The 23,240-nt window shown below is 44.6% G+C and overlaps 1 protein-coding gene across 4 annotated transcripts in view; it reads right to left on the minus strand.

Annotated features, from left to right (window-relative positions):
* Window positions 1–398: 398 nt before the first annotated feature.
* The window catches only part of LOC115459567 (tropomodulin-3-like), a 130,606-nt gene continuing 107,764 nt past the window's right edge, over window positions 399–23,240 (minus strand). For all 4 annotated transcript variants that reach the window (XM_030189397.1, XM_030189392.1, XM_030189388.1 and 1 more), the window contains one exon: window positions 399–2,786. In XM_030189397.1, the coding sequence (XP_030045257.1) occupies window positions 2,752–2,786 (35 nt within the window). In that variant the 3' untranslated portion in view covers window positions 399–2,751. The remainder of the gene's footprint in view (window positions 2,787–23,240) is intronic.

Here is a 23,240-nt window from a genome sequence, read left to right on the forward strand (position 1 = left end):
CTGTTTACTAAGCCGCGCTGTAGGCGCACTGTTTTTAGCGCATGCTAACGCTAGAGACACCTACAGGAATAAATGGGTGTCTAGTGTTAGCGCATGCTAATTTTTAGCAGGCACTAAAAACGCTAGTGTGCCTTAGTAAACAGGGCCCTAAGAGTGGTACATGAGGTAACATGCTACAAAATAGTTTTAAAATGGGTAAACACACTATATATACACAATATATCCTACTTTGGCCACATATTCATTTCATATCATGACACTTTTCAAAAGCTAAATGTAAATGTACGGATGAATGACCTGCCCAGGGGCAAACAAACTATTCTTCAAGTTATCTTATAGTATATTAATACAATAAAAAAAATAAAAATAAAAACCACACAACAGGATAACCAAAAGCATTAGAGAAGTTGTTAGTTTTATTTTTTTTTTCTGATCAATTTCTTTATGCCTACAATAGATATTTAAAATGATTTTGGACTTCTTTGGTTTTTATACCCTTACAATTACTTTTCTAACAGTTCAGTATTATAAAATAATAGTCATGTATAATTTTCTATAAATCACAAGCTTAACACTCCTTTCCACCATCACCTTTTACAATTATCTTGTTCTTCTTTAGAATAAAATTCTGTAAGATAAAATGAGTAAAAAATTTTAATTGTGAGATCATTGCATATCACTTTTGTAATAATCTGTCCTGGAAACAATTTGGCACCATGCTACATAGTGATATGCAAGAATAACATTTCCATCTCTTTGTACTGTACTTCAGTAACCTTATCTAAAAATTAGGGTGGTAACTGATTTTTATATTTGCAGAATACTTTCAAGAATAGAAAATACTGAAATACAGTATCAGCATATTAGCCAATCTGGGGGCCAGAAAAGGTTCAAATGATGAAGTTAATTTACAAGACATAAAAAGGGCAATTCTATAACTCAGATGCTCACAGTTCTAGCATTTACAAGTGTATGTGCAAGGGGGCAAATATGCACTATGTAAGTTAAATGGGTATTTGCAAGAGGGAGGTATACAGGTATGGGGAATAGACAGGGCTCCCACTTACGTGTGTGTTTTACAGAGTACTTTTAAGTTATGCGAATCTCTGCCACACGTAAGTGGGTATAAATGCAAGTGCTTAAATTTTAGGCATGTCGATAGCTGTTACGCTAGTATTCCATAACAGAATCTAGGCAACTAGTTTCCTTTACAGAATAGGCTCCTATTATTCGCCCTCCAGGCGCCTGAGAGGCACCTATTTATAGAACTGCCTCCTTTATGCAGAAGTCTTATTTCTTCTGCTCTATTTCATGCCCACGTTTTGTCAACATTGAATATTTTAAACCTCAGAGTGCAAGAGAAATGTTTAAGCTTTGCGACAAAAGGAGTCAACCTTACAATTTTGCTTATAATTTTCCAACAACTTCTATGCACATAATCTTACAAAATAATGGAGCATTTGTAGATGATTAAAAATTGCCTATTTACAAAAGCTTGGCTTGATTGAATGATAGTGACCTCTTATGGTCTAAAGTCACATCATAGACTATAATAAAGCACTATCATGACAAAAAAACCCTGAGCAGACTCATAAAAAAAAGAATCCGATATCACTTAAACATTTTAAAAACCTTGTCCCAAACCCTGCCCCATCCCCAGAGGATTCTTTTTGTAATGTATATATAAAAGCTGTTGCACTTCAACAGCTATAAAAAAAACTACTTTCCTGCATGCTATACCAACAGTTATGTACGGCTGCACCATAGCTCCAGAGTGCCACTCTATTACAGATTTCAATGCATAGAACATGGCCTGTGTGAAACACGTTTAAAAACTATGTATAAACAGAATACAGCTAAAAACAAGGAAAACCTCTCATAGGACCAGTTGGTTTCTTTTTTTTTTTTTTGGAGCTTACTGGTACTCAAACTCCAAAGACTAAGAGTCACATTCCTGCCTCATTCTGGTCATAATGAACACTGCAGTTCATAATTTGCAAAGGTAAGTCCAAATTGCTTTTGACAAAGGAAATTGAGGATGCTGTGCATGAGAACCACCATCTGAGGCTATTTCTGTGATATACACGGATATGGTCTAGGTATCCTTACTAGACTTTAATTTTTAAGAATACACAGCACAGCACAGATGCAACATCTGCAAGGTGGTTCTTCTCCAACTTGCTTTTTAATCATGAATAACCCTTTTTGGCCTTAAGTTAAAGACAGTACAGTAACAGATACCCATGAAAGATTTAAACGTCAGTGATCATTAACAAGGAGGTACAAATAACAAATATAAATTTAAACCTCAAATGTTTTCTATGACATATTCTACTTTTACTCAAGTTAGTGGTCTCATATAGGTATAGATCCTTCCAGTTAAACAAATATTATTTAAGATACTCGTTTATTCAGCAAGACAACCTGTAATTGTATTCGGTACTTGCTTATTGATTCTTCATTTGCTAGAAATTCAGGTGTAATTCATTCCATATTATTTATAATACCTTACTAGGCAATATTACTAAGATTTGAAATGTTGTTAGATAGGTTTTGAACTGAAAAACAGTGATGAAAAACACAAGAAATGAAAATAAATGTATTAAAAAAAACCCCTAAATGGATTGTAGTTTCCAGTCTTTTCCCTTCTTCCCAGGCAAATGAACTGAGATTGCTAAAGCCCGCGCTGAGCAGCTATATTCTGATGATCTCTGAAATCTCCAAGTGGTGTTCTCCAGGCAGTAGTAAGACCTAATCATGATCTTTTTCAACTCGTCTCTTGCGAACTGCATTTGGTGAGAAAAAAATAGGACTACTTAAGCTTCCTAATACATATATTTTACAATATGTCTAATTATAGCAGTTGGTTAGTAAATTAAGTTATTTAATTTCTATTGCACTCTTACCCAAAACATATTCATGCAGGATAGATTTTTTTTCTAAGCCTACTTAGGTTCAAGATTTCCATCACAAACAAAACAGCACATAAAAGAGACCTTTGCATAGGCTTACCAGATAGCTCCAAGCCATGGAAGCTAGGCCAAATTAGCGTCACATTATTACCAAATTAACATCCCCACTTTTGTATGTGCCCATTACATGTGTAAATGTTTAAAATAATGGCATTTACATGGTGCATATACATGGGCAGGCCTCCCCTTATGTACATAACTTACAACATTCTGTATCTCCAAAATGTAGGCGCATTTACACCTGCATACGTACTTGCACCATGCCCTGTCTCCGCAGAAACAGGAAGTTGCATCAGAGGCAGCGGAGCACAGCCTAGCAAAAGCCTCAAGCTATCTGTTTGAATAGCTGCACTGGTGCTGGAAGTGATCAAGGCAAGTGAAGACAGCTGCAGGAGATGCTGATGGACTCAGGGAGGGACAGGGAGAGATGCTGCTGGTTTCGAGGAGGGAGAGGTGCTGCTGGACTCAGGCAGGGGGAGGTTCACTAGGTGGTGTATTAGTGTTTTAGGGCCTGGTGTAATATTTACAGTGCTCCCTTTTCATGCATAAGGTTGTTGTACGTGAGTCCTGCGAGTTAATGCTGCTATGGTATGGCCGCCCGTTCGTGCACAGTGTTTTGCAGTGGGTGTTTTGTGTGTTGGCCTTACTGAGGTGACATCAAAACTAATTTTAGTTTTTCAAAAACCCTATCTACTGTTATGCCAAATTTGCAATACCTGATGTGTGTTGAGGTGCAGGAAGAGCCTGTTGAACTTGCAACTCCAAATCTCATGAGAGAGCAAAATCAACAAACTCTCAGAAAGTGAGGGAGGGCAGACTGGCTGAGGTTAAGTGGGATGTGTGTGTGAGGGAGGGTAGACTGGCTGAGGTTAAGTGGGATGTGTGTGTGAGGGAGGGCAGACTGGCTGAGGTTAAATGGGATGTGTGTGTGAGGGAGGGCAGACGGGGTGTGAGAGACAGAGAGGGGAGGACAGGTTGGATGTGTGTGTGGCTGAGTGCAGGTGGGATATGTGCGAGAGAGAAGAAGGCAGAGGCATAATCTATGAATACTTCTTTCAATCCACTCTAATCCAGTTGCTGCCTTCACTACTCTAAGGCCTTCCCTCTGCCATGCTGAAAACGCTGCTAAATGAGGGCCTGGGAAATATTACAGTATCTTGGCAGATGCAGAAAAGGGAATACCTACAGTTAACAAAAATGGCTCTTACAGAACTTTTTCCATTTGCATCAATGTACTTATGTGAAACCAGCTTCTCTCATCTAACAGTTCTCAATACTAAAATGAGAAACCATGTGTGTCTGGAAAATGACCTGATTGTGGGAGTCAGTACACTGAAATTGAGATTCAGAATGCTTCATCCAAAAAGCCCAGATCTCCCATTAAAGCTGTAAAAGCAAACGTGTGCATATATTTCACCACATCTTAAGACAGTCCCCACTGAGTTTAAATGGCTGTGGTTGCATTACTTGTCCAGAAGACAGTTTCTATTTCTGTGTCATTACTATGTGTCATTTATTTTTAATTTTTATTTGATATATGCATAGAAGGGTGCCTTAGTTAGAATGCGATACGGTGAGACTGTGCCCCAGGCTCGGAGCCAAGCAGAATCCTATAGACATAGGATGAGCTGAAATACGATGCCAGCTAGTGACATTCCACACAGAAAGGGCTCGGCTGTACACTACAGAACACCAGAGGCACACTCCCCAGCTAGAACAGATTCCCCAACAAAGTGGGAAAGTCACAGCTGACAAGGACGAGACCAGTCTAAGAGTCAGATGTGGAACAGCGCTGAAACTGTTATGCACGTTAAGAGAAGGGGGAACTTCTGCCTCCCTAAATGGCGCAGTGCTCCTTATGCAGAGATGCAGCTGCACCCAGATCCAGAGACGACCTGCACTCCAGAGCCAGATAAGGAGTAGTGCTCCGTAATCAGAGTCGGAACTGAACTACACATCCAGAGACGAAGCTTTGGCCAACTCCAAGGATGAAGCTACGAGGCATAACCAGAGGGAGGAGGAGATCTACTTCCTACAATAAAACCTCTCCTCACGCTCAAAGATGGAGTTGGGCATACACGCAGAGACGGAGCTATGCTCCAAAACCTAGGAGGAAGCTGTGTCCCATAGATAACGATGGAGTAAACCGTATTGGAGCGATACGGAAGAAGCAAAGATGAAGCTGTGCTCCACACTCTGAGACAGTGCTATGATCCACACTCCAAGATGGCGCAATGCTCCACCGTGCAAAGAGAGAGTGAGTTATGCACTAGAGAGAGAGCTTTGCTAGGCATACAGAAATGATACAGAGACATTCAAAGATAGAGATGCACTCTACACGCAAAGATGGAGAGGTGGTCTTCATTCAGCGATGGAGCTGCATTTATCATACAGAGATGGAATCGTGCTCACCTGGCAAAAATGGATCCACACCCAACCAGCATAGATGGAGCTGCACTCACCAGGCATAGAAGGCTTAACACAAAAAGAAGGAGCCGTGCTCAACAGGCAGCGATGGAGCTGCAACCAGTCATCAGAAATGTAAATGTGCCCCACAAAGGAACTGTGGCCACCAGGCACAGATGGTTGTGTTCAGAGTCAGGACTGGGGCTGTGTTCCACACACAAAAAAGGAGGGATTTGCTCCCCATTTGGAAATGGAGCCATTCCAACTGACAGAGGAAACTGGGAACAGCATCCCAAGACAGAACTGAACTGAGACTGGGACCAGTGAAGCACGAGTGGACCACACTAGATATGGTGATGTGACCATTGGATGAAGACAGAAGCATGCTCCACAGTCAAATACCAAGTAGTGCAGCACGTGGAAAGGTAAAACTGTGCTGTACAGTGATAGAGCTGTGCTCCACATGTACCAAAGGAAGCAGGCCAACAGCCATGAAAAAGCCAAATTCTGCTGATACCATAGAGCCACAAGCTGGCCAAGCAGCCGTAGCCCTTTACTAAGCTGAAGCTTGCCTCATAGTGACAGCTTCAGCTTAGTACAGGCTAACAATAGCCAAAGGAACTGCCAGAGACCAACACAGCTGGAGCTGCTAACAGTGAAGGAGAAGTAAAAAGACACAACCACGCTGCCTGTCTAGTGGAGAGAGGGCACTTGAGATAGCATGAACCTGACAGTTTGCAGTGGACAGCAATGCCAGGCAGCTTATGTAGCCCCTAACAGGAGGGTCCCAGAATGAGCATAAAAAGGCCGGTGAAGGTGCCACAAACTGTCTTCCGCTGATCAGCAGAAAAAAAAACCCAGAAGGCTGCAACCTACCAAACACCTGGGGACATCCCACCTGGCACCTACTCCAAACTGAAAGGCTACAGCAGTCCGAAGGCCAATAGTGCAAGTGTTAAATAATCTGAATATGGTGTACAATTCTGGAGACACCTTCAAAAAGATATAAACAGGATGGAGTCATTCCAGAGGGCAGCTAGTAAAATAGTCCGTGGTCTTCATCATAAAGTGTATGGAGACAGACTTAAAGATCTTTATGTATACTTTGGAAGAATGGCGGGTGAGGGGAGATATAAGACACATTTAAATATCCATGCGGCATAAATGCACAGGAGGTGAGTCTCAACTGAAGGGAAGCTCTGGCATAAGGGGGCATAGGATGAAAGGGGATAGACTAAGAAGTAACCTGAGGTAACACTTCTTCTCGGAAAGAGTGGTGAATTTATGTAACGGCCTCCTGGTGGAAGTGGTGGAGATGAAAACAGTATCTGAATTCAAGAGAGCTTGGGGCAAGTACATAGGATCTCTAAGGGAGTGTTAGAGAGAGTAAATGACATGGATGGGCAGACTAGATAGGCCATATGGTCTTTATCCACATATATTTTTCTATGTTTCTATGAAGGGCAATCACCCATACCAGAAGGCTCCAAGGTGGCTAAAGGCGCAGAGAGCTGCGAGGTGGAAATGTCGCCATATTGTGAAGTCAAAGTCCATGAATGCAGTTGGAAGCTGAAGGCTAACAGTGTTGCAAAGGACAAAAAAAAAACAGGCCAGACAACTAGGTGTTTCAGGCTCCTGATGTGGCATGGGATCAATGCCTTAGGGAGGCCATGCCAGGATGACCAACATGCTCCAAAGATGGCCGCTGCAGCAGCATACCACTAGATGTTATGCGGACATGGGCTGCCAGCTGCCCCCGCTATCAGAGAGAAGAAAAATGACCATACCTCAGTAAGAGGGGGAAACCCCCCCCCCCCAAACAATCCAAGTGTAATAAAGCTGCAGCTACCAAAACACTGCAATCTAGTACATGGAGTAAATGCAGCAGAGGGAAGCAAATGCCCCATCAAGCACAGGCACAAGCCAAAGGATCCCTATGAAGCTGGGAAACAGCAGGCCAGGCAACTGTGAATAGACACTGCTCCATAGCTTGAGGCGAGAAGGAAATGCACCACCCCCTGGAAAAGAGGGCAGACCAGGCATCAGAAAAAGAAGTGAGCTGCAGACTGAAAATGCAGCCGGGAGGAGTAGTCTGGAGAAGACCACTGTCGAAAAGGCTGCAAGGGTACCTGAGAAGCTGAGAGTGACCTGGGAGCAGAAAGGTCCAGGCTTCTATGCAGGAGTTTGCCATGCGAGAAGGCACCAAGACCTGAATTCATAAAGAGACAAAAAACTTCCACCAATCAAGGAAACCAGTGCCATTTGCACCACAAAGGCCCGAAAGCTGCGAAAACAGAAAAAGAGAAATAGCAATCTATTATTGCAGCCTGTGACCAAAATGGCTGCCACCAACTGATGAGAGGTACAGTAAAAAAAAAAAAAAAAGGGGGTCAAAATAATCCCGCACTGGCCCAACAGTACTGTCCCGAAAACAGTCTGCTCAAAAAGAAATAGTGTACCACCATAGGTGCACTAACCCAAACACCACAAACCCGACAGAGGAGAAGAATGAAAGCTCATACAATTTTGCCAGCCTTATCAGTACCCACAGGCCTTCTGATGCTTATCCGGTGGCTGAATGCAGACAGCTGCAGGAGTGCAGAGCTTTCCCCTCTCAACCAGAACTTCACATAAGCAGAAACCTGCTCTCTTCCAGTATTACTTTTTTTTTTTTCAAAGTTCTGTGAGGAGGAAGAAGGAAAGAAATGGCAGGGGAGGGGGAGGAGGAGGAACCCGGCACCACCAAGTGTACCCCAAGTAAGATACCTCAACTGGCCTAGCCACCCCCAAAGCTCAACTAAACTAGGGAACCTGGAACAGGAGCCACAGAAACAGGAGAATGCAGGAGCTTGTGAGAGACCATCCATCGTCTGCTGGAGATAGAGAATACTGACTGGCCAAGGAGCATACTGTCCTATGTGGCAGAGTTCAGTTTGGTACTCTATCTCCACCTATTGGTAGGTGGTCATAACCCACAAGTCTCTGGATTGCTGCTGATGACAAGGAAATGAATTATATGGAATTGTTCAGCATTTATCAGGAATTTGAATGACAATCAAGGTATACAGCCCCACCTGAAATTACTCTACCATCTGTCCTTATAAAGACATCCAATTCTTTTTGAATCTGCAGCCAGTGCTAGACACAAATGCTTCCTGTGTCATTCTTTGTGGAACACATTTCATAACATCTGCTCTGATCCCATCAATTTGCTTCACTATTAAAATTACAATTAAGGAGATCACGTGACGCCATGACCAGGAGCGGTTGCTGAAACCTCCGCTCCGGCCAGCTTACCCACTTAACCCTCAAAATCAAGGGAAACGCCCCAGTAAAGAACCGCCAGACACCTTAACCCGCAAGAAGAAGGGAAGGTAATTAAATCGACGCTACTCACGGGAAAATCCATGGCGGCGAAAAGTGTCCGCCGAGACAAAGAAAAGACGCGGGCCGGCGAGGAAAAAATGGCGGCGCCGGCGAGCCCGGCTGCGACGGCCTTGAGCTCCGTGTGGGTAGCGGAGGTGGCGGCGGAGGTGACGGCCGCCATGGAGCCTCTGCTGGATCGACGACTGGGGCCCATCGACAGCAAAATAACGTTGGTCCAGGAAAACTTGGGACAGCTTACTAAAGAACTAGCGGAGTATCAGCAACGTCATGGAGCTCTCGAAGACAGAGTGCACAAAATGGAGGAGGAAAATATTAAGCTTAAAACCATGGTGGAAAGCTATGAAGGAAAGCTAGAAGACCTCGAGAACAGATCAAGGAGGAATAACTTAAGATTGGTGGGTCTGCCTGAGGCTTTGGAGACTGTAAACCTGCGGGTATTTTTGGAAAAATGGCTGCCAGAACAACTACAACTCCCAGAAGCCCTGGGAATTCTCCAGATAGAGAGAGCTCATCGAGTGGGGCCCAAGCCTGTGGAAGCAACACGCCCGAGAGTGGTGATCTGCCGCATCTTAAACTTTGCGCACAAAGAGGCAATACTGCAAGCTTTAAGGAAAGATCAGGAGCTGCAATATGGGAACAAAAAGATCTTATGCTTCCAGGATTACTCGGCGGCGGTGGCGATGCAGAGAAGGAAGTTCTCGCCTATATGCACTAAACTTTTTGAAAAGAAAATTCGATTTGCACTGCAATATCCAGCTAAATTAAGAGTCACCTACCAAGCGGTCACGCAGGTCTACACAACGACTGAACAAGCACAAGCTTTTTTGAACTCTGTGGAACACCGCTGATAGAGAGGTTAAATTGAAGCTCAGAGGAGATCTGATGGAAGATGAGATCGAGGGGCACATGGATAAAATATGTTGGATTACAAAAAGTTAACTAGAGTTGGAGGATGTTCAGACCCAATTTGTTGGGCGGAGACGATGGATTGATGAGATTGTGGCCACAGGAGGCAGCCTGGGAGAACATACTAGGCAACTAGAATTCCTTGGGCACGCGCTGCAGAATGGCTCGAGCAGAAGTCTGAGATTACTGCATAGAATACTACAGAGCATCGAAGCACAATCACTGTACCGAAGAATTGAAGCGATTTTTGCCAAAGCGGCCTGGATTAATACCAGAAGGACACTACAGGAGGCTGACCTGGGGAAGTTCTCGTAGAGGGCTGCGGAGGATTCTCCCTACAGATCAGAGAGACAGCCTGAGAACTCTGGAATAAGGTTTTGTGTAGTTTGTTAAATGTTGTTTTTTTCTTTTTTTCTGGACAAACTGGAAAAGTTACATAATCATAAATTAGAGTTACACTGAGGAGAGGAAGTCGAGGGGAAACATTTTGTGTTAAATGGTATACGAGAGGGAGGGGGGTAGGAGGTGTTAAACGTGATGGTCTCTTTTAGAGGCCTGGGTTTAGAAGAAGGGAAGTTGGGGTTTAAGGGGATAGTTGGGGCTCCAAAAGGGGAAGAGGGGGGAATTGGGGGATGGGGGGGGGATTGAGACCTGGAAGAGACGGCGACTGGGGCTTGAGAATAAATTAAAATGGCTAAGGATAGAGCATGAGGAGGGGTGGAGGCTGGGACATCCCTCTTCTATGAATAAATGGTATACATCTTGTGATCAGATTTTTTATGGGACCTGGGTCCACTAAAAATAGTTACATGGAACGTGGGAGGGATCTCGTCCCCAATTAAACGCTCAAAAATTTTGCAACATTTACAAAGACATAAAGTAGATATAGCCTTCCTCCAAGAAACCCATCTATCGGCTGGGGAACATGCTAAATTGCGAACCTGGTGGGTGGGGGATTGTGTATCGGCAGCGGCACAAGGAAAGAAAGGGGGGGTTGCCATCCTGTTTCGAAAAGGAATAGTGGATAAGGTGGAAGTGAACTTCACAGACCCAGGGGGTAGATTTCTGCTGTGTGAGGTCCATGTGCAGCGCCAAATTATGTTGTTTGGCAATGTATATGCTCCGAACCAATATGATCGGAAGTTCTATAAGATGATCACTTCACGACTGTTAATGAGCAAATCTTTGCCCATAATAACAGGGGGAGACTTTAATATGGTGATGGACCCCTCGATTGACAGTACTGGGGCTAGGAGGAATGAGCTCAGACAGGAGTCGCGGGGGCTGCCTAATCTTTGCCGACAGGTGGGGCTAGTGGATGTCTGAAGGACTCTCAACCCACAGGGGAGAGACTACACACATCTCTCGAGGGCGCACGGCACACAGGCTAGAATTGATTATCTGTTGATTTCAGAACCGATGTTCAATTCAGTGATGGCATCTGCAATAGGAGCAGATGTGATATCGGATCATGCTTGGGTGGAAATGAGCTGGACGCCTCGGGAAGAGAGGGGAGGGGCACAGAGATGGGTATTCCCCACAGAGCTATATCGAGATCAAGATTTCAGGGCCTCCATACACCAGAGTTGGCGGGATTATAAAACACACAATGCAATGCATGTTGAAGACCCGGTTCTGTACTGGGAGGCGGCTAAGGCAGTACTTCGAGGGGACATCATTAGCTATATGGCTCACAAACGTAAAGCTCGGAATAGAGAGATACTGAGGGTGAGTCAACTAGTATGCCAGGCTCGGAGAAGATATGGGCAACGGGCCTCCACTGAGAATAGACAACATTTGATGCTCTTGCAGACTAAATTAAATGAAATACTTCATCATAAAGCAGTTAAATCGCAAATTTACTATAAATACCAATTATATAAGCATGGGAACAAGTGTGGTCGGTTGATGGCGCGCCTGATTGCAACCAAACAGGGGAAAACCAGGATTTTGACTATGAAGAAGAGGCAAGGAGAGCGAGTCCACACGGACAAGGAAATTAGCGAGGGTTTCTACCAATATTACAAAAAATTATATGAGGCCCCGCCAGATGATGGTCTGACGGGAGACTCCTATTTAGATCAGATGGGTTTACCAACGCTATCCCCCCAGGAGGCACAACAACTGAATACTCCTATTACACCAGACGAGGTGTTCCTGGCGATTAATCAAAGTGTACTGCTTAAGGCGCCGGGAGTAGACGGCTATCGGGCGGAGTTTTACAAGATCATGGGAGAAGAGATCACTGAGCCCTTAGCTGCAATGTTTAATATATTAATAGAGCAGGAAAGGATGCCTCCGAATTTAAATATAGCCTGTATTATAGTACTCCCCAAGAAAGGGAAGGATCCGGAACTAGTTGAATCATACAGGCCCATTTCGCTGTTAAATTACGAAGTGAAATTGATGGCTAAGATCTTAGCGAACAGATTAGCGAGAATTTTGCCGAACCTTATACACGACTCCCAGGTGGGGTTTGTGAGGGGACGGAAAGTCACTAAGAATGTTTGTAAGGTGCTGGCCTCATTAGAAGCCAGACGTCGAGGGAAGGAAAATTCTTTGTTAATCAGCTTTGACGCTGAAAAAGCTTTTGATAAAGTAAAATGGAATTTCCTATATGCTGTTCTTCAGAAATATGGCTTCACGGATCGATTTCTATCAGGGATCAAAGCATTGTATTCAGCGCCAAGGGCTAGAATATCGGTAAATGGGATTGAGACACAAGATTTTGAAATAGGCCGGGGAACACGCCAAGGTTGCCCTCTGTCACCGTTATTGTTTGTGCTATCACTGGACCCCTTATTGAGAGAAATTGAGGAACAGAAAGCGGTGGCAGGGGTAAAGATAGGAAGCGAGGTCTTTAAGGTAGCGGCTTTCGCAGATGACATCTTGGTCCATTTAACAGACCCACAAGAATCTCTGAACGCTCTATTAGAGATATTCTCCGAATACGGAGACTATGCGGGCCTCAGTTTGAACTTAGAAAAATCAGAGGCCTTGGCCTCCTCAGAGGACGTGTGGAGGCGGTGGAGAGGCGAGTTCCCTCTGAGAAAAGCACAAAACTCCTTTAGGTATCTCGGAATCTTGATGCCTATGGATCTCTCGCGGTTGTATGATCTGAATATTACTTGGCTGTTAGAGGAGACCCAGCAGGTGCTACAAGGATGGATGGATTTGCCGTTATCAGTGTTAGGGAGAGTAAACATGATTAAAATGGTGTTGTTCCCCAAATGGCTCTATGTGATGCAGACCATCCCAATTTGGCTCCGACGGAAAGACCTAAAAAGTTTTTATAAGCTTGCATCAAAGTTCTGCTGGAGAGGCAAGAAGCCGCGGGTTCGCTTCTCACGATTAGTGGGGAGTTGGAGTCGAGGAGGAATGGGCATGCCAAATTTAGAATTATACAATAAAGCATGTCATTTGAGATATCTGGGAGATTGGTGTTTAGACACGCAACAATATACTCCTACGGCGTTGGAGGCGGCGCTTTGGGAACCGCACCATCTTTTTTCGCTTTTACACCACAAAACACGAGATTTACCGGAGGGATTCAGTGGAGGTGTGTTGTTGCGATCTCTCCGGGAGGTGTGGGGAGTGCTTACTCGCCAACTGGGGGGGGACCCAACAGTAACAGATTTGATAACCATACGTGGGAACAGTGCATTTTTACCAGGATTGTCAAGCCGACATTTTGTTGAATGGGCTAGACGGGGAGTTTCTAAATTGGAACACCTGGTGGGCGAAGATGGGCAGCCTCTTACCGATGAGGAGCTACTGGGAAAGGTAGGCGACTCCTGGGGGAATAGATTTGCAATATGTCAGGTGCGACATTACCTCACTTCTTTACCGACAGATCCCTTGAGAACTCGGTTGGGGGAAAGGATACGAGAATTTTTTCACTCCTTTGGTGAGGGAGGAATCACAATATCCTCGCTTTATAAAAAAATATCAGGATGGCTGCCCCCCAGGGACTATAGACAGCTAAGGAGTGCTTGGGAAAAGGAATTGGGAGTTGCAGTGACCTCCTGGGACATCACTAAATCAATAGCACGAATACCCCTGTTAGTATCGGATGCTCGTTTGAGAGAATGTGCTTATCGCTGCATTCATAGGGGATATGTAACTACAGCTCAATTAGCACATATGGGAGGAAATCGAAGCCCGAACTGTCTTAAATGTGGAAGATATCCTGGCACAATGCTGCACATGTTTTGGAGCTGCCCAATTTTAAAAAGGTTCTGGGCTCGAGTTCGAGGATTTTGGGAGGAGCGGTTAGGGCAGCGGATTTTGGGGACAGTTGAGCAACTGATTTTAGACATCCCGGGGTCCTTTAGAGGGCAGAATCGTTTTGAAACATTGATGCTCCGTAAGATGAGCCTCTTGGCCAGGAAATGTATTTTACAATACTGGACGGTCAAAGATCCTTCGGCTTACTGGCACTGGAGAAATCAGCTACATCAGCTGGTATCGTGGGAGGCGGGGGAATCTAGGCTCTCGCAGAAAAAGAGAGTTACATTTCTGGCTATCTGGGGCCCTTATTTGCAAAGTCTAAGCCCTAGAGGCCGTAGTTTGCTTTTAAATACAAGGTGAACTCTACGGGCTGAACTGAATGGTTATCCAGGTCTGGGGTAAAATGGGGGGGGAAGGGAGGGAATGGGAGAGGGCGGGGGGAGGACTGGTATGATTGATGGGATAATAATGTTGGCAAAAATTTATAAATGCTGTATGTTAGTTAGCAATTGTTGTATATATAGACTGAAACAGAGCTGGCATGACAATGTTGATGCTGATACAATGTCAATAAAAAACGTTTGAAATTATGCAGAGGGGAAGGAGGAAGGGTTAGGGGGGGATGGGAGAAACTGTTAAAAAGTTTTGATGATGGACTTTATCATTGTATTTCTATTTTGAAAGTTTGACGGTGGCATTTGTGTTTATGCCAGATATTGGATGTAGTTATTTTGTTTCATCAATAAAAATGTTTAAATATAAAATTACAATTAATTTATAGTTCAGAAGTCTACAAAGGGGGAAATTCCTGACAAAAAACTTCCTTAGAGGGTGGGGAGGGGGTGCAGAAGCAAAGCAGGGGCCTTCACCACATATACCGTGGGCTACCAATTCTAGTGCTTCCATTTTGTAGCATTCATCAAATATTCCCAAATGAACATTTCCAATCAGAAGTCCTAACATACTAAGCTTAAATGCAAATAACACTTATCTGTATTTTTTTAAATCTTTGTTTCTCTTTCTTGGCCTTTTCTTAGTTCCAGGCTGTCTTCTAAGGTGAGGACCCAAATGTTCCCCCAGTTCTCCAGCTATAGGCTCGCTAAAGCATTTTCCAAAGTCAACATCACATACCAAGACCCAAAGTTCTACAGACATGTTCAAATGCTTTTATGTTACTGGTTTCTCAGTGGCACCAACATGCAGTTAGAAAAAAAAAAATAAACCAAGGTCTCATGCAGCACAAATATAAGAAAGAAAAAATTAAGTGGCATGTGTATAAAAATGCACTTACTGGTAAATTTTGGGAGTGTGGCAAGCATCTTTCCTGCACTTACTGCACAGGACAGACACCTTGCTGTATGCACTCGCGTTACCTCCTGATACATGTAATGTGGGCCCTCAGCACTGCCCATACCAATGTTTAAAAGAAGAAGAAAATACAAATCCTTGACAGCCCCCATCCAATCTCCCCTCCCCCCCCCGATCAACATAATAGATATGATGCAGATTCCTGCATCAGATCAAGACCCCCCCCCCCCCCCCCAAAAAAAAAAAAAAAAAAAGCTTAACACCAAAACCCCCTTCACTTACTGAAGCTACCCCTGGTAGTCTAGTATAGGGTGCATGAGCAGTCTCCCTCCGCTCTTGCGTCTTCAATTCAGAATGACAGCGCTGGTTCCTAGCTATAGTCTTGTGGTACTGGCAGGTGATCCCCTAGTTGTGGTACCACAACATTACTGCTAGAACTTAGTGCTGCCATTTTGAACACGGACACCAGAAAGGGCAGAAGCAGAGGACCGCTCTTGTACCTAGAGTACCAGGGATAACCTCAGAAAGTGAAGGGGGAGAAGCCTGGGTGATAAAGGCCCTCAGAAGGCTTTGTTTTTTTAAATGTTGCTATGGGCAGCTGCTGCATTATCTGACTGCCGGTAGTGCAGCTATACCTAAGGCCACTATTGGCAGTCCTGACAGTTAGCATGCAGTACGTACTGCGAGCTAGCTCTAAGTGCCAGTCATGCCCAATCTCTGCCCATAAACCACCTCACTATCGCTGCAACCCACACTAATATGGGGAATTTTACTGCACTGGTTAGTTTTAGCATGTGAAAGCCATTAGCTTGGATCCCGCTAAAGGCTACCATATGCTAAAAGCCACAATAACTGCTTACCATAGCTTAGTAAGCATGCCCCTAAATTGCACTAAACATTGTAAAACCAAAAAGCACTCCAGGCACATAATGAATCAGAAAAACAGACAGTGACATGTGAGAGAAATATCAGAGTGAGTGTACAAGGCCTTATGGTAGATACTCAGAACCCGTCTGCCCCTGAAGTTTCATGGCTGGACTGATGAAGATGGATCTGTAGTAACATTTATTCATAGACTGAAAAATACAACAGAAAATGATGAAGCAAAAGATATTAATTGAAAACGTAACTGGTGAAAAAGTGAAGAAAGAAAGATAAAAACAGGCAAGTACATGAAATTGAAGGATAGAAAACACAAATAAAAATATACATTATGTCCTCAAAGTTGTCATATTTTGAAAACAGACCATAATTTATGGCTGTTATTTAGCTGATAACACAACTTGAAATCAAGAGAGCTTGCCGCCAATACAGGAAATCTCGTGCTAAAACCAGTTTTAATACATAACCCACAACTGTTGATACCAACCAACAGGAGTCCTTGTACAAAATGAGCTTCCAGAGTCCACAGGAATAAATGTATAATCCCTGGGCTCTGCTTTTCTTAGGGAATCAGAGCTACAATTCGACTCATTAAGCGGGGCTGATCCAGGACTAAAACAGCCTATTCAGGTTGACCCATGTGAAATGGAAACCCTGAGGCAGCACCGGGATCCTAACACCTAAAATATAAATCACATTTCTCTGCTTTGTTCTTTTTTTTTTTTTTTAATTTCCTGTCATTTTTAATGAGTTCCTTTTGGTTTTTGATTGTAGACTGCCTTGATATATATTAATTGTGAGGTAGTATAGCAAAGGAAAACAAACATATGTGACCATCTCTGGGCAAAGGAGACCAGTGGCCTAGTGGTTAGGGTGGTGGACTTTGGTCCTGAGGAACTGAGTTCGATTCCCACTTCAGGCACAGGCAGCTCCTTGTGACTCTGGGCCAGTCACTTAACCCTCCATTGCCCCATGTAAGCCGCATTGAGCCTGCCATGAGTGGGAAAGTGCGGGGTACAAATGTAATAATTATTATTATTTTTTTTAGTCACCAAAAACAAAAGATGAGGTTTTAATGAATTTTGTTAGAGGAAGCAATTGGTAATACAACAGTCCAAACCCCATCCTTTTATGTGAAAAAAGAAAAAAGTAACAAGTGCAAACATGGAACATTTGTAGACTGCTTATGAACCCATGACATGAAAAGTCAGCCACTCTCAATATTTTGAATCTGCTACTTAGTAACATTTTCCCAGAGACGACCACATTATCATTAAATTAAATTTAAAAAAAAAAAAACAGCCTTTTACCCGCTGCAGTAAAAGAGAGCCTCAGCACACATCAAAAACACGTGCTGACGTCAGCATAGGCCCCCTTTTGCAACAGCTTAGTAAAAGGACCCCTAATTGTATTTATGTTTATTCTTGGTTATTTTACTATTGTTATGCTGTTAACAAAATTGTAAGTTTTATGTTAAACTGTACCTGCTGTACACCACCTTAGGTGAATCTCTTCATAAAGGTGGTTAATAAATCCCAATAAATAAATAAATACATTTAAGTGATCCTCAGTCTTTTAGCATAAGCACACCACCTTCTATTTCATCTAGAATATCACATGAGGATATTATATAGCCCTGGTCTTCACTCCCAGTTTGTCAGGGCTGCCAACACATTAGATTTTCAGGATAACACCCTCATCCTCCCCGTCTCATCTGCCCGCAACCTCGGAGTCATCTTTGACTCCTCTCTTTCCTTCTCTGCGCATATCCAGCAGATAGCCAAGACCTGTCGCTTCTTCCTCTTTAACATCAGCAAAATTCGCCCTTTCCTCTCTGAACACACCACCCGAACTCTCGTCCACGCTCTCATTACCTCTCGCCTGGACTACTGCAACTTACTCCTCACCGGCCTCCCACTTAGCCATCTATCCCCCCTTCAGTCTGTTCAGAACTCTGCTGCACGTCTCATATTCCGCCAGAACCGATATACTCATATCACCCCTCTCCTCAGGTCACTTCACTGGCTTCCGATCAGATACCGCATTCAATTCAAGCTTCTCCTTCTTACCTACAAATGCACTCAGTCTGCTGCCCCTCACTACCTCTCTACCCTCATCTCCCCTTACGTTCCCGCCCGTAACCTCCGTTCACAGGATAAATCCCTCCTCTCAGTACCCTTCTCCACCACCGCCAACTCCAGGCTCCGCTCATTCTGCCTCGCCTCACCCTATGCTTGGAACAACCTTCCTGAACCCTTACGCCAAGCCCCCTCCCTGCCCATCTTCAAGTCTTTGCTTAAAGCCCACCTCTTCAATGCTGCATTCGGCACCTAACCCTTACCGTTCAGTGAATCCAGACTGCCCCAATTTGACTGCCCCTATCGGACCGACCGTTCACTTGTCTATTAGATTGTAAGCTCTTTGAGCAGGGACTGTCTCTCTTTGTTAAATTGTACAGCGCTGCGTAACCCTAGTAGCGCTCTAGAAATGTTAAGTAGTAGTAGTAGTAGTAGATATCTCTAATGAATATATATATGAAAAATCTGCATGCTGTAGGAGTATTTGCTGTGATCTCACCCACCCTGTGTGCATATGAGAGCACCTTTACAGCCAAAATGGACGCTGCAACCTTTCACCTATATGTCTGACTACCAACTGTGCAGAAGTCAGAATTTCAGCTTGTAATAGATTTACTGAAGCCTGCACCACCTCCAAGGTCACTCTGTATCGGGGGAGAATGCATGTCCCTGAGGGAGAGAGTGAGAGAGAGCTTACGAGATAAGACGGACAAAGGAAGCTTCATACAGATGCTGGGAGTACATGGTGGGATTATTTCTGATTGGCTCCCAGAAAACTGATTGATCTGAGAAGCGGGAACAGAAAGACTAGTTCCTGAGAGAAGAAGAAGAGAGAAGAACATAAGAACAGAAGAGGAGAACACTTGCATTTCTGCAAGCACCTGATTTACCTGAGAGACTTACTGATAATACCTGGCAAAGCTTTTCCCCAGATTACAGCTGTCTACAGGATCTATACTGAGTCTGTATCATCTGTGGCTGATCAAGACAAGTGCATCACCTGAGCTTGTGGGACCTCGCTGAGACATTCGGCTGAGGCATCGGAAGGAATCTGATCTGGTAACCGGGACGGTGAGATCATAGTTTACTTCCTTCAGGCTGGGTTAGATAATTAGTCTGTGCTCGGACCCATCAGATGTGTGACGTCAGGATTTATGATCTCTAGTTGCTGTTAGCCTAGTATAAGATTTGTGTGGTAATCATTAGGATCTTGGTATTGTGTTTATCTGTCATTACAGATTAGCCAATAGGATAATCATAGTTATTCTCTATATTTTTGGTATCATTGTGCATGCAATCAGGAATTGCTGATGCTATAAGCTGATAAGAGTTTTCTATATTTTTGTATATAACACTGTATAAATAAACTAATATATTCCATTGGTCTGTCCGTTATTTTCCATGCAGCTAAGGTTGGGCAGAGGCCACGCCCCCTAGACATAAGCGAGTTCATAGGTAGGAATTGGCCTCTTACAAAATATATATATAACCACCTACAAATTGGGGCTCTCGTCCGGGACGGTTGGTGCAAGAATATCAGAAGTTAAAACTTTTCTGGGTCTTTTCAGAAAGCTGTTTTAACTCTCTGTTTCTTTTTGCACGAACTGCAGATTTAACCTAGCTGACGGCAGACTTTGTTTATACAGCTGTGTTTTATTGCTGTAATTGGTTGACAGATTTATTACTCTGAGCTCCAAAAGAGAAAGAAACGGTTTCTCTAACTCTCTGGAAGGAAAACAGGGTGTGTTTAGTCTTTAACATGGCGACCGGCACGGTTGGCACATTGCCTGAAATTCTCCTGAGTGAACAGGAGAAGGGCGTGCTTAAAATATTACTGCCACTCTCTCATAGTAAGACGAAACCAGCACCTCCTACAGTAGAGTCTGTACGTGCTTTATTTGGTAGCAGTTCACCGAATAGCTCAGAAGCATATGCTACGGTTTTAAATACAATTATAAAAGAGAAACAGCATTTGTCACAATGGATGCTTTGTGAACTGGGCGTGTCTCTTTTGGCAGTTAAAGACTCTTTGATGAATGAGATAAGACAGGTATCTGTACCTCTAACAGATCGCATAGCGGAGTTGCAGTTAGATTTGTCCCAGACTAGGGAAACTGTCCAGGAGCGAGACAGTGAGTTAGCTGCATTACGAGTTGATTTACAGACTGCCAAATCTGCTTTAGCAGGGACCAATGTAAGCCCCGCCCCACCTAATTCTTCTGAAGAGATTTGTACGGAGTGCCAGACACTGTATGATAAGTGTAAAACTTTGCAGGGTGACCTAACTGATTGTGAAGCACTTAATTACACATTAAAGCAAGAAATTGCCCAGTACCTCGTGTCTTTTGATTCGTTGCAAGAGAAATTTTCTCGTTTGACTGATGTACACAACCAGATTAGGGAAACAGATAAGTTGCAGACATTAAATCGGGAGCTAAAACAGGTCTCAGAAGGTGTTCAGAGTGAGTTGCGCAGGGAGCTAGTGACCACTCAAGAAGAATCTGTGTCTGTGTTTCAAGATTGGCACGCAGCCAAGCTAGAGTTGGCGGAGTTAAAAGAGAAACAGGAGACAGTCTCACTGCAATTACAATGTACAGTGAAGGACAGAGATTCATTGTCTAAAGCATTAGATGAGTGCACTGTAAAGATTTCCACAATGCAGCAAGAGCTTACGCACATGGCGCAGGAAGAAGTACCGTATACCTTAGAGTTCCCCGACAGTTTTGCTGCGGGTCACCCAAGCCCAGCTCCCGAAATGAACCGTTACGTGAGCCGGGAGGGACCCGAGTTAAACACACCCATTGGGGGCATGGCTTCGGCTCTTTCCCGCCCCTCTGTACAATCCAGCCCCATAGTGGCTGGTGACCTAAGCAGCAGACCCGAGACAGTGACACACCCACTGGGGGCACGGGTCCAGGGACTGCCTGCTGAAATCATCAGCTCACTTGGTCAGGTGCCTAGCTCAGGGTTTCAGCCTTCGGCAGATCCACCCAGTTTTAGCAGTACACCTGCCCCGAGGTTCTCTACACCTGGTAGTGATCAGCGGCACTTCAAGCCGGAACCCAAGAAAGGAATGTCTATGGAGAGGCAGGCATATATTATAAAGATGCTACGCACCGTAATAGCGCCTTTTAAAGCGTCTGCCTCGGTATCCATAGAAACCCATCTTAAGGCAGTGCATGAACTCCTGCAGACCATGCACGTCTCTTCTGAGGATGACATCAGAGCCCTCCTCAAATGGACCTTTAGTACCGAGTGCCATGAAGTTCTAGATTTGATCATGTCCGATAACCCTGATTTACGGTCAGTGGAGCAAGCCTTAGCGAAGCGCTACGGTCTCTTTGCCAACTCTCTTGAAGCTAAGCGTGCAGCGTATACTATTAGTTGTAATCCGGAGGAGAGTCCGCGGGAGTGGGCCCATCGCTTGAAGCGTGCATTTTACCAGGGGGGGGTCCCGCCTGATTCTAAAGATCTTGAATTTGGTGATTTCAGGGAACTTTTTATACAGGGTCTGCCTGATCCGATAAAGATTCCCTTGGCAGGAAAAAACGCAGAACCCTATTCCAGCCTTCTAAAGCAGGCTGAAGGAATTTTTGAAATCTGCCGCGCCAAGCCAATCGCAGAGACTCCGAAACCGGCGTCCAAGAGTCGCAACAGGGTGATACCACCCGCTGTTTGTGCGGTCACTTCCACGCTTTCTCTGGAAAACAAAGCGCCGAGACCAACTACGCCGCCGGGCTCTCAGGCCCTGCCGCGGGATGCAGCGCCTCCTATTGCGCAGGAGGGACAGCAACAACCTAAAAAGAAGCGGTTTAATCAGAAGAAGTGGAATGCAGAGAAGATCCGTGCTATGCAAGCTCAGCTGGACCAATTGCTGGCAAGATGTTCAATCGCGGAGTCTAGCAATGTACCTAAGACACCTCCATCTCATAAAAAGGTCAAATTCCAGAAGCAGAAGGACCAGTCTTCTAGACCGCCGACCCCTCCAGGGCTTAGTGTTAAATCTGTTGAGGTGGAACAGCCATCCTCTTCGGAGGAAGAACAAGCATGACTAGACGTGGCCACAAAACCTGTTACCGCAAGCGTCCCCACTGTCCACGTGGATGCGTTGTCGCCCATCAGTGAGGAGTCCCCCGTGAACCATGCTGCGTCTCAGCCCTCGAACCCGGAAGGGCCTCTTTCAAAAGACTCATCCCAGGAAGTCAGGTATTTTCTAGGTAAGCTTATATCTAAAGGTTACAGATATACCGTGGAGTTGTTAATTCAACAAGTACTTTCCTGTGAAGGTCTCCTGGATACAGCCTCAGAGGTGACTTTGGTCACCCAGGGCCTGTTTCAGAAACTAGAGGCATCTCTAGGGGGGGGGGGTCAGGATGTGCTGCGTGTCACACCGTGCGACTTGTCACTGGTGGCCTATGGCAATCAAAGTATTGGAACTGTGGGACAGGTTTGGCTATCTTTACAGCTTGGACAGATGACTGTCAGGCACCCTGCCATCATCACTACCAGTGAGGGCGAAGAATTTCTGATTGGAAATGACCTTTTGAAGAGATTTCGGCCTGTTTTGGATTATGACGAGGAAACGATCTGGTCTAAAGTCACTCGACCCCTTAAATATGTGCGAGGGAGATACTGGCGTACAGTCGGTGATGCCAACTCTGTGGAGCTACAGGACACTCCCCTGCGGACTGATCTCCGGTGTTCCGCGGATCCGCCCATGCGGGAGCCTCCGTTGACAGAGGCACCAGAAGGGGGTCAGAAGCATGAAGAGCTGGTGCAACAAGCGGACCATCTAGAGATTGTTTCACAGGACTCAGCATCACTTGAAATCTCATCTCCTATCTCTGGTCCTGATTTTGCTCATCCTTGCAAGGTGACTGTCATCACCCAGAAAGGTGATGAATTCACCATACCAGTTCAGGTGGCTAACACCCAATTGCTTCAAGCTACTTTACTGTTCACTAGTGATCTCTCCTACATCAGTGACTCGTTGTACAGCCAAATTCGTAAGTCTGTACAACTTCCCTTCAGCAGATGTTCCTCTACTTCGGTACAGGTACCGGGACAAGGC

This window comes from Microcaecilia unicolor, chromosome 1 (assembly GCF_901765095.1).
Source record: "Microcaecilia unicolor chromosome 1, aMicUni1.1, whole genome shotgun sequence".
Classification (NCBI taxonomy): domain Eukaryota; kingdom Metazoa; phylum Chordata; class Amphibia; order Gymnophiona; family Siphonopidae; genus Microcaecilia; species Microcaecilia unicolor.